This window comes from Penicillium cataractarum, assembly GCF_028827025.1.
Source record: "Penicillium cataractarum strain IBT 29864 chromosome Unknown utg000010l, whole genome shotgun sequence".
Lineage (NCBI taxonomy): Eukaryota > Fungi > Ascomycota > Eurotiomycetes > Eurotiales > Aspergillaceae > Penicillium > Penicillium cataractarum.
The window spans coordinates 1667548-1679921 of record NW_026622746.1 but is presented as its reverse complement, the minus strand read 5'-3'; the positions used below and the strand labels follow the sequence as shown (position 1 = coordinate 1679921).

The window sequence follows — 12374 nt, the reverse complement described above, 5'->3', positions numbered from 1 at the left end:
CTAGACTATTCATCGCGTGAGATATACTCAAAATGAGATACTTTGTTTGTTCTAGCAAGATCAGTAACACACCCTCTTAGCAAACCATCCCAGCTCTTCTTAGATCCTCAATTCCTGTTTCAGCCTTTTCCACGATTTACTTCCTCGCATCGCATGTTCTCTCGGAGTTTGAGGACCAGGATCAGCCATAGTCCTCGAGAACAGTTCCAGTGACACCCAACCTTCGTAGCCAAGGCGTTGGAAGATAACCTTCGCAATGTCGACAACCGGCAAATAGCCGCCCCTTTCAGTCTCAAAAGCGAACAGCCTGCAATTCCGGCTCCAGCTCATCCTTGGTGGTTGAGAAGCCACATGATATTCATGGCCCTGGAGAAGAGGGGTATCAAGGCGCTCAGCATCCACAATTTGGACATAGAAAACCTTGTTCACATCAACCCTTTGAACCAAACGCTCCATTGATTCCTTAAGAGCAGCATCGGCGTTGGGGACCGTGCCATCAATCGACGCAGGATCAGCCCAGATGCGACCGGCGATGTTGAATGTATCCAAGCAGCAACCAAAATTAGGACGGTCAACTTTCTCGACCACTTCCCACATCGCTTCCCAGGTGTCAATGTATGTACCCCATGCCAAATTCTCGTAGACAAAACGAACGGGAGGATCCTGCTGAAGACCCATATTTGCAACTTCAATCATGTCTTGAACGATAACGTCGACGTCGGAAGTGATTTCGGCGGCTGGTAAGAAATTGGCAGGGATTTGAACGAGATCTGTACCGAGAATCTTCACCAACTGAAACCAAATCTTCAGCTTTTCGATTCGTCGGGAATGTTCACTTCGGTCTTTCAGTCCTTCGTAGAACAGGAACGGCTGGAGACAGATGACGGTAAGATCATGTTTGTCGCATAATTGCCGAATTATTTTGGCCGCGTGGATTTGCTGCTCAGCCGGAAGCTCTTCACCAGGTACGGATCCAGCCAGATACTCGATATCTTCGAAGAAAATTTCCACGCCTTGAAACCCATGCGCGGCAGCCTGTGAGAGCTTCTCCTCCATTGTATGGCCGGCCCATGCCCGTCCTAGAGACATGGAGGAAATGCCAAGTCGATTGGGCATTGTTGCGTTTAGAACTCGGCACGCGATCACAAAGCACAAATTATCCCAAAGATTTGGTGACAGAGACTCGGATATATCTTGCTGAATTCTTGAAGATGCTTGGTTTTCTAGGAGCATTTCCTTTTCTTTATGATTCGACTTCCGCGTCTCACAACCCTGGCCAAGCCAGAATCGAGCGGAGTGGGGCAATGAGAAACGGAAAAGTTCACATCCTTGTCGGTTTTTTCGGGTGAATGTATGGTATTTCTTTGGTTTATACGATACAGAAAACCGGGTAAAATTAGCTTAGATGTAAGGAGGTCTGTCTTTAGGCATTTTTCTAATATTTGCATTTCTAGGAGAGCCAGGACTTTGATGGAGAGTGATATAGTGATGGACTGCGTGCTATTCGTGTGTGTATTTATACCAAAAGGCAGACCCGTGAACGCTATGCAATACAAAAAGGGGGTCAAAATCATGCATCCAGCCTAATTTTAACTCTATACACCTTCCTTAACCATCCAAGGACTCAAAGTTAACACTAGTATCATAGCCTACTGATTGTTTGGGACAAAATGCGCTTGATTTGCCACACCAGTGGCAGCGAACAATGGCCTGAGACTCGCTATGTTAAAGAAACCCCGTTTGGGCCTTCGATTAATCATTTCCACTTCATAGGCTCTCTCTTGAACAACTTCAAAATAAGCTCGTTCTCGCACGCGGCTGCAACATCAATACTAGTCCTCTGTCTCTTGTCCTCAGTCATAGGGTCCAAGCCCATATCCATCAGCCGCCTGAAACGTCTCACACCCACGCGTCTATCTCCCGAGCGCTTGCTTCCAAACGGATCTTCTAGCTTAATTCCAGCAAGGAGATGAAGTAGCGTAGATCCGTCATTTCTTCGGGCAAAAACATCAGCCCCAGAATTCAGGAGGAACTCGAAGGCGGAGTCCTTGTATATCTGGTCTTCCGCTGAACCGCACACGTTCTCATTATTTTGCTTCAAGAGGTCAAATATTGGTGTCTCCCCAATTTTGTTTCGCGCGTTGATGTCGACACCTGCTCTGATGAATCTTTCGAACAGGACTTGATCCAATTTGAAGAATTTGGAAATGTGGTGGAGGGCTGTGTCTCCATTTTTGTCTGGTTGGAGGAGATCCGCTCCATTGTCCAGGAGGAATTGAATCATTTCGGGACATTTGTCACGCAGGGCGTAATGAAGAGCCGTCTCATTGGCATCGTCAGCTAGGTGTATGAGACTTGGGTTGGCTGTCACAGCGGTCCGGAGTGCAGAGCTCACAATGATCCTGCGGCCGATGTGGTGCAGGATCGTTCTCCCCTCGTTGTCTTGGGCCATGACATCTGCCCCACGACTGATGAGCTCTGCAAAGCAGTCCATAGAGTTTAATATCTGGTCGGATGGTCCTACATGACTGCCATCATTCTTTGACGCGGCTAAGATCAGGGTGCAGCCATTCTCATCACGGCGCTCAGTATCCAAGGACGGCAAGTTGAAGAATGGGTCCACAATCTGACCATCACCCAGAAGCTCGTGAATTATAGTCGCAGTTGTGACTGGGAACTCCCTTGGCTCCTCAGTGAGTGAACTCCAAGGGTCGATAACCTGGTATTGCTTTTTATGAAAGGTAGCATATGGATCCGCCCCATGCTTCAAAAGTATATCCACCGATTGCTTCCTGATTGTAATGTTCGAGTTCAGTCTGCTCCTCCCAGCACTGTGAGCACTATACGCAGCCGCATACAGTAGTGGCAAGGTTCCGGATCCGACAGTTTTGAAATGAGCCGACCTAGTACTGTAGGAGATCCGTGCTGGAAGCGGTTCCCTCAATATTGAACTTCCGCTTCGAGAGAGTAGAACCTCAAGCAATTCTACCTTCTCAAGGTCTAGAGCAGAGACTATAGCGGACGGGCTGACTTCAGCGCCATGTGCAATCAAAATCTTGATGATATCCATATTGTCCCCAGCCAGTGAAAGACATGTGTTGCCCGCAGTGTCAACCGCATTGACATCCGCACCGGCTACTATGAGAGCTTCATAGGCTTCCTTGGAAAATGGGTGAGAAGAGTTGATGGCAACGATGAGTGGTGTCTCTCCCTTTCTGTTTTGAATGTTGATGTTTGCACCCATTTTGATCAAATACGGCAAGGCTTTGTCCACATGCCACCAGAATTTTCCAACGGCAAGTTCATGCAAAACCCCAGTGGTAGTTGATGGGTAGTATCCCTTGTCGCGGGTAATACGCTTCGTGCGTTTCGAATTTACGTTGACTCCAAAGCCTTCAACAATCAGTTTCAGGACGTCCATGTTGGGAAGTTGTCTTTCGCAAGCAGACATTATCAATGGTATACTGCACTGGTGGAGGTCATTTTCGTCTGGGTTTGAGGCCCAGTAAACGCCGTCAAGCTGCGTCGCTATCTCTCGCGTACACAAACGGTCGAGAATTTCAACAAACCCCCATCGAGCAAGCATGTTCAGGGATGTGTGTCCGTGATAATCGGGGACATGGAGGCTGTCCACTCCCCCTGAAAGATCTTCAAAGAGATCGTAGTATCTCAAAGCCAAAGCGTTCTCTGCTGAGCGTTGTTGTGAGAACAAATGGTGGTCCACGTGCCATTTCTTTCCATTTTCCCCTTCCTGTTCCCCGCGTTTCTCGAGGGCATCTTTTATTGCGTTGCGACAATTGATTGCAACTGATATTTGCAGCTGCCTATCGAAATCCTCAACCGTGGGGTGCCCTCCAAAACGAATAATAGGTGGCGAGGGAGATTGGATCCGCAAGGGTGAGAGACAAGAGAGTGTATATCCATATTCAGGGTGCGTGGAATTCTTCCACGCAGACTCTAAAGATCCATAGTCGCTCTCAAGATCAGCCCCATATTTGACAAGCAGGTCTATAATCTCCGCCATTCGTGTTGTATCATGCTCTGAATTAATTCTTCCAAAGATGGGGTCTGTATCATCCTCGGCTCGATCAAAGAATGGACGCATGTCATCCTTCAGCGTTAGACCTGCTGCATTGAGGCCCCTATTTGGCCGTGTACCTGGCGGCCTTGCTGAGGGCATTCGGCGATCCCAAAGCGAGGCTTCCTTTTCGAATTCCCCACACAATGCAAGTGGAGAGTGCCCGTGGATGTCAAGAACATCACAGGCTGCTCCAGCATCAAGCAAGGATTTCACAGTTTCAGGTCGGCCAGAACGGCATGCATAATGAAGGGCAGTTCGCCCATCATCATCCTGACTGTTCACAAAGTCTAAGCGTTTCTGCGCCGCAAGAGACTTGGCTCGAGATAGTATGATATCGATGATTCCAGATTGACGTGCGCGCGCGGCAAGATGAAGGACTGTCATCTTCTCATGTGTAGCCGCGCAAATGTCGGCCCCAGCGTTGAGAATCTTCAGAACAAAGGTTTCGGAGATTGTAGCAGCGATATGTAATGGCTGGATACCCTTGTGGTCACTGACTGTTAAGCATTCACTAGACTGTTCGAGGACGTAATCAAGGACCATGTAAACCGTGTCTCCATCCCAATTCACTACAAAGTCATCTCTTGAGCAGACAATATGCAAGACGGTCCGGCCTTGGTGATTGCGTTGATTAATGTTCATGCCCATGTCAATCAATCTCTCCAATACTTTTCGCTTTCTATTCAATGACTTATCAGTGACAACTTCATGGAGCGGTGTGTTGCCATCATAGTCTGACACCAGAGGATCGACTCCTAGGCTTTGGAGAAGAGAAAGTGTGTCTAGGCTGTCAATGGCACAATGCCACAGAGTACGACCTTTATAGTCACGCGTATCAAGACGTGCCCCCTCGTTGGCGAGGTGGCCCAGAATTTTTGACTTATCACGCAAAGCTTTGCATGGTGACAATTGAGCGAAAAGAACCGACTGACCGTTGTTGTTGCGTGTTTCAAGATCTGCTCCGGCTAGAAGGAGACTTTTCATTATTTCCTGAGTAACACCATTCCTCATTTCGTGCAATGGAGTGTTTCCCACTGCGTTTTTTAAATTTGGATCGGTGCCTGCGGCTAGCAAAGCGTCAATAAGCTCATGGTCGCGGCAGAGGCGCCTCAAAGCCAGGTGCAATGGACCGTCTCCTTTCGAATCGGTGGCATTCACGTCGGGCATGTAGGCTAAAAAGTCGATCACTTTCGGGTCATCAAATTTGTAGCCTGTAACACGAGAAAGGCGACAAAGCAATGGCGTCATTCCATCCTTTGCTCTGCGTTTATTGATATCCACTTTCCCACTCTCTAGGAGCAGTGATAGCGCTTCATTTTCGAGCGACGATGGGGAATGGAGAGGCGTTTCTCCATTGTCGTTTTCTGCAGCAGGATCAGCACCTGCATCCAGCAGAGGCTTAATCCATGCGATCGACGACTTGAGTGCGTAGTGCAAAGCTGTCGAGCCTATGGGGTCCATAGCGTGGACATTGGCGCCAGCTTGGAGAAGGACCTTCACAGATTGGGCAGCTTGGCTGGATGCCTGTTTTCCCCAAACCTTGTTCTTACAGAGAGCATGAAGTGCCATGTATCCCCTTTCGCAGGCGGAAGAAGACTTTTCCTTTGGTGAGCTCGCCCTAGAAGAGCGTCTGCTTCTGTCTTCATTGATACTTTCGCAGATGATGTTAGGATCAGCGCCACTTTTGATCAAGGCTTCGATTGTCTTGAGATGTGAACTCTTGCATGCCACGAATAGCGCGGTTTCACCTTGCAACTTGACGTTGACATCAACCCCAGGCTGTTGTAAAATTAGTTCCACAATGCTCGATCGACCTTTCTCGGCCGCCCAATATAGTGCCCTGTGCATGTCCTCTACAGCCTTTAATTTAGGAACAAACTCGACCACTGCCTCCAGATGACCAGCATGGCACGCGTACATCAAGGGGGTGTCGCCTATGGTGCTAGTGTCGGGCAAGGCGCATCCCCCCGTTGGTAGATTGTCTTCCTTTGTCTTTGGTGTCAACGGACTGACTCCAGCAGCGATTAAAGCCTTGACAGCATCTACGTGGTTCAATTTGGCGGCCAGATGCAATGGCTTTAGCCCTTCGCTCAGTTCAACATCTGGGTCAGCTCCATAATCAACGAGCACCTGAATAACATCTCCGTGATTGTGCGAAGCTGCCCAGTATATAGGCAAAGCCACAGATTCTTTCTCGGCGATTTTGCGTTTGGATAAAATATGTTTTGCGAGTTGAGCCAGACCAGTTTGGGCAGCGACGTGAAGGGGTGTAATGCCGTCAATTCCCCAGCCTGGCCAGGCCAGATCTAACCAAACATTGTACGGGAGGGTGTCTGCAAAAAGGGCATCAAGAGCGTCATGGAACATTTCCAGATTTACTCCCGATACCTCTGCCCGGTGGGCATGCTTGTACCAGTTATTTGCGGCGTACTCTAAGAATGGGAATTGTAATCGCAATTCTCTGGTTTTCTTTTCCCTCCGATCCTTGAAGTGGCGATAGTCCTCCATCGGTATTATTTTTGTGATCTCGATGTTGTCGAGACATCCTGTCCGCAAGTAGCACAAACATGCCATAGCAAGGCGCAAATTGGTTGAGCCAGCTTCAAATATCGGATACTCGAAGTTGTTCGTGGGTCTCGATCGCGTGTAACCATTAAGAAATTCGGTGAATGTGTGGTGGATGACCGATACAGTTTCATCGGGCAAGACTTCCAAAAGGGGTCCGCAAGCAGCTCTGACTAGGTCTTTGGTTTCTTTGAGGGTCCGATTGTATTCAGAGTGTATGCTCAGCATTTCAGCAATCTCAAGAAGTCGTAGTGGGCGTGTTGCGTGGGTGACAAACTGAAGGATAATGAGTTGGAGCTCAGGGGGCACATTCGATCGCCGAGCATGCTCCTGTAGAAGTTCATCATACATAGTGTTCAGGTCCATTGGTAGTGCGTTGAGGACTTCTTGCACATCTGCGCCAGGCTCAAGGAAGACATCCATGGAAATCTTCGCATATAGGAATATCCCATTTGCTCGACCAGGAATCGCCTCTTGAATAGCACTCCAATTTTCTTTGGCGATGGATGAGCCACAAAGCTTATACTGAACATATGCTGCGATATCAAGATCCACAAATCTTTCCTCTAGCCGTAGTTGCGGGATAGAAAAGGACCTCAAAGAAGTCTCCAAGCGGGCTATTGGGCGCGAGGTCATCAAAACCTTGACATTCTTTGGTCGCCATTGGCCTAGGGCAACCAAGCGCTTAAGAAATTCATCATTTCCCCGGTCCATCTCATCCAAAGCATCTGTTACACAATAAACCTTAGGGAAACCGTGCAATGCCATCATGAGGTCGCTCCAAAGGTCGTCTGGTGACAAACTATCAAGAGATCGACCTTTTGCAACATAGTTTTGTAGTTTGACTTGTAGCGGCGGGCTGTAGTCCAGAACTTGGCACAGCCAGTCTCGCAACGCAACGATCGGCTTGTGGTTAGCTTCAATGATTTGCCGGAAGAAGAAGTAGACCACCGGAATATTGGCTTCTTGTAGTTGCTTGATTATAGAAGCAGCCATGACAGATTTCCCGGACCCTGGTATGCCCTTGAGCCACAGCAAGCCATTATCATCAGAGTGCCACTGTTGATAAATTTGGGTCGATGTGAGCCAAGTACCGGTACCGAGAAGATGTGAGGCGCTATGCCTAGAATATTCGCTTTTTTCAAAATTATATGAAGTTGGCTGAAGCCATTTGGTGATTTTAGCAAGTTCTTTCACCGGTAGTGGGAGTATGTTGTCAGAGTTGAAACCCTGGACGTCTCCTGCACCAACCAGGACGGTATCCCTTTCGAAGTCTGATAAAGACATGATTGTATGATCTTACCTTTCCTGGGTGCGAAATGAGCGGGGGAGGAAGCTTAAATGAGAGAAATCAGGAGTGACCGGTAAGCGCTAAGAAATAGCTAAGACGTGGCCCATGCACACATCTATGCAGCCGCAGAGGTCCATCTCCACAATTACCCCGGAGGCTAGATACAATGATTCGTGGAAGTTGGGGGCTATGCAGGAGAATTCATCCATGCCATCGCATACATTGTATGCAGTACATCCTCTCAATTTTTCCAACCTAAACCTAGATCACCGTGGGTCAAGGACAACGCTTAAGCGAATGTGCTTTGCTTGGTGAGACATGCCTACACGTTTCTGTTTCTTCCTTAGCCCTTGACAACACAAACGCATAATTTCGGTTGGACTTATTCCTTCTATGCATCTGAGGCGATGCTCAGGTTAAGTCAAAGGTTTACCGTAAGTTGGTGTCGCGACCGCTTAAATGTGACTCAAGTGTCTTGAGCTTTACCTTGATATATATTCCATAGTGAAGAAATAATTCTGGGGGATTAAAAATCGACCAATTACTAGCTACCGAGCCAGAATCGCTGAGCGCCACTAGGCGTGCCACTTAACTAACCTATCAATCGAGGCGGCTACCTTGTCAGCCTTGAGAATCAAAGCCGGGAGTGAAAATGGCTCGGCAATAGGACTAACGATAACAGTAGTATAGATACAACATCAGGTCAACGTTTACGAAGAGATTCAATATTCAACACAAGAAAAAGGTAAAATTGTCACCGAACTTTCATCATATATATTGGGGGCGCAAAAATGGCATCCGGTAGGAGTGAAAAGATTGGCTAGCCAAGAGACTTTCTCTATACAAGGCGTAGGTCTGTACATTTCCTGATACCTCCGAGTTTGGATTCGAGCCTGCAGCGGTCCTTTCTCGGCGAACAGAGGCCTATGGGGTATAGATTATCAAGCTGTGTTTCAATAGATGGGCTCTACAATAAAGGCCCTTCAAGCGGTTTCGGGATGGATCGCCTGCTTGGTAGCAAAGATACAGTTTGAAAGAAATGGACCTATCCATGACCATGCAGTTTTGACGTGCCGAGGCAATCAGGAGATGTGGTAAGGGAACTCTCCGGGAAGCTTAGCGGAATTCATGACAAAGGAGCGGATTTCTGCCATAAATATTTAGTTCCTCTTTTGTTCCTCCTTTCTTTTCTTTCTCTCTCCAGGTTTGGTTCCTTCGTTGAATAGTACAAAATGATTCCCTCTCCATTCTCTCTTCTACACGCTAAGAGCACTCAGTCCTATCCGGGCGTCTCTATCCTCTACCATCCATCGTGGTGTCTAGATTTTGTCCATATATATGCGGTTCTGTTGCTATTCGACTTGAGTTACCGGCAAATATCTCTCCAGACAATTTTCGACTTCGACGGTATCAATATCAGACCTCTTAGGCCGTAGTTCTGCTGCGCGTCTGTGGGCGTAGCTATGATCTACTATCAAAATAAATCTGTGGGCTATTCACATCCCACAGTCATGAGTATCTTGCTAAACCTTCAAATCGAAGCGGATCCAACGAAATAAATGCAATCACTCAAAAAAGCCGAACCAAATCAGGCCTCCCTATCGCGGCCACAACCTATTCATCAGCCGCTGAATTTTTTCTGACCTGACAAAATCGTTACTGGTACTCAGATCATCCCCATCATCAACATAGCTTTGTTGTGCCTTCTAGTTTTGTCTCTTCTCAATTCAGCTACCCAGCACATAACTCCCACCTTTCACGATGAGAGTTCTCCAACGCAGACTCTCGCCCGTCTTTCACTTTTCATAGCCCTCTCGATATAAGTGAGACCGGATGTACTAACAAGCCGTCGGCATTCTCATCTTCCTAGATCTTTGGTTCTAAAATCATCAATGAGCGTGCAGAATGACGCGCGGGAGGGCTCTTATCAACTGCCGACCAAGAAGTTGCACTACTATTTCACCAAATACGTGGCGACCTATGAGTTTCCCGTCACGTATACACGTTCAGCGTCTTGCAAGCCCGTCTGCTCTATAGATAGGACCCCTTCCACATCAACCAAGAGTCAGTTTCATATTGATACTATCATTGCCTGCCTCTCGTCGATCCCGCTAGCCAATATAAAACTAGTGAAATGTTCAAAAAGCCTCGAGGTGAAGACGACTGCATTTCTTTTTCGTGGGCGAGAACCAAGCAGCCCTGGTTAAGTCCTTCAACAGAGAAGTTGACCACTATCTTTCTAGTATCCACAACTGCCGTCACGATCTAATGCACAATCTCAGATGCACCCCTCAACTGCCTTCATCACTAGAGTATGATATATTACCCCACCAAGTTCTCTCGAAATTCTTGCCTTCCTCATGATATGACTTTGAATTTGCCCGTACGGCGCTTATAGCCTTACACCCTACACACAGGGGTCTCCCAATCTTTTAAGCACTATGCCTTCAACTTTCTTTTCTTGATTCATCCTCTAATATATACGGGAATCACCAAGTTGAGGTACCACACACTTCACAGACACCCCGTCGACCAGGCGTGGGCGTGGGCGACTACCTACACGGAAAGTTCCGCCTGGAAATATGGCAAGCTGGGGGCACAAGTATGGCACAGCTGAGCAAAGGATACGTTTTGATGAAATTCCGACAGCAACAAGCTCAGAGTGAGACGCTACCGGATACCATACCGACAAACTGCCTCGAAAACTCGGTCACTCTTCACCATTACGAACAACAATCCCCTCGTGGCACCTTCGCTCTTGCTGAGGACAGAAAGACTTGAGCGATCCGTCATATTTCTACCACCCACATAGACGTTGTATATAAAATACCGATTATCTTCTCCCTTCACATTCACTTTACACGCGAAGCAAAAAGAAAACCCTCGATCGACTGAATTACCGCTCTTGAAAGCTACTCAAAGTCAACACTGTCAATTCTCCATGGTCTGATCAAGAACACGCTCGAGATTCTTACCTTGAAATCTAAGCACAACCCAAAAGATGCGAAGACATCCCGTGGCTGCCCTCGCATTCTTATATACCGTCACCATCGAGTTGGAATGCGAGAGAGAATCACCAAGTGGAACACCACCTAGGCGGAGGGTTCCCTCACATAACTCAAGCCACCTCTTAACAAACCTTGTTCCCGATATCCAGATGGGCGGAATCCGTATCTTGCCCACGCTCACGCTACGCTCACGCTACGCTCTGCGAGCTATGAGCCATGGACCAGAACGAAAAATGGATCCCGCGGTAGTTATTGTTGGACCTTCAACATGCAGAGGAGCGGGAAATCCAGGATCAGGATCCGGGCGATTCTTATCCAGTATGCACTGTACCTGCTGCTTTGTATATCACGGCTGCACCCATGGTATGATGCTTTGGCCTCTTATAAGCGAGAATCGGAGAACATGCTTTCTAGTGCCTGCTTTCGAGATCTTGGCAACGCTATGCTTCGCCTTTCCTGCCCAGGTTCACGATCGAGAGCTGAATCGTATCACCTAATCTGCCCTTCCGACTGTGATTCCATGGTCTCCATTCCACCAAGGCCGAGCTTGTATTCACAGTGCTATTCAACTTTGTCAAACAAGTCAGTCCAGGCATGCAAAGACCATGCACGAAGAATCTATTTTCCCCTTCACGGTGAATCAAATTCTCAGTCAAGGCTGGTCATGCTACGTATATCCTCCACATATGTGGAGTATCGTGGGATGTCCTTGATATCAGGGGATCCTTACCTCACCGTTATCTAGTGAGATCATGATGACCAGGTCGCATGTCTGGCGATCATTTGATACGGAGGTTGGGAGTTGCATCGGTCGCTCAGTCTGCTTACGATGGATTTCCATCGACGCAGCAAACCACAAAAGGGTTGGTTCTTCTAACTCAGTGAAATATTGAGAAAACTATTTCAAACCGAAGACACAATGCGATACTTGACTCCAGATAAACATCAACCTGGTTGAACCTAGAAGACAACGTTGAGCTCGGCAGGCCTCCGAGAAAGAAAAGCCTTAAGATAGCTGATCCCTCGAGCGACCGTCCCCACCAGCCCAGGCCAACTTCCAACAGAATTACCCGTGACATCAACAACACCCCGTTCCACAATGGACCAACTACAAATCCCAAGCTGGCCTTACTGCTGTTCCGCACTCCTCACCCGGTGGAACATCGCGGGTCTTCAAGGACAACATGTCTTCATCCTACCTCCCCAGCCTCGTCATCCTCAAACAAGATCGCGATAACCAGGTTACCTGTCTGCCTGGAATATTTTGGAGTAGGGCTGCATGAATCGATCAATTTTCCTCCCCCTCCTGATGGTTCTCAGTTTATCAGTCCGGCAGAGACAGCAACACCGTCCTGAGGCACGATGAGAAACCAGGATATATTAATAGATCTGGACACCCTACCAGATCCAGAATAGTATATGGAAGAAG

At 47.8% G+C, this 12374-nt stretch overlaps 2 protein-coding genes across 2 annotated transcripts; both read right to left on the bottom strand.

Moving 5' to 3' along the window:
• Window positions 1-99: 99 nt before the first annotated feature.
• N7496_012692 (sugar phosphate isomerase/epimerase family protein) lies at window positions 100-1116 on the bottom strand (the record flags this gene model as incomplete). Its single annotated transcript, XM_056705605.1, has 1 exon — window positions 100-1116. One exon carries the CDS (start codon window positions 1114-1116, stop codon window positions 100-102), a length of 1017 nt encoding a protein of 338 aa, XP_056549503.1.
• A 640-nt stretch (window positions 1117-1756) lies between these two features.
• N7496_012691 (uncharacterized protein) lies at window positions 1757-7933 on the bottom strand (the record flags this gene model as incomplete). Its single annotated transcript, XM_056705604.1, has 1 exon — window positions 1757-7933. The coding sequence occupies one exon, from the start codon at window positions 7931-7933 to the stop codon at window positions 1757-1759; it is 6177 nt and encodes a 2058-aa protein (XP_056549502.1).
• Window positions 7934-12374: the final 4441 nt, after the last annotated feature.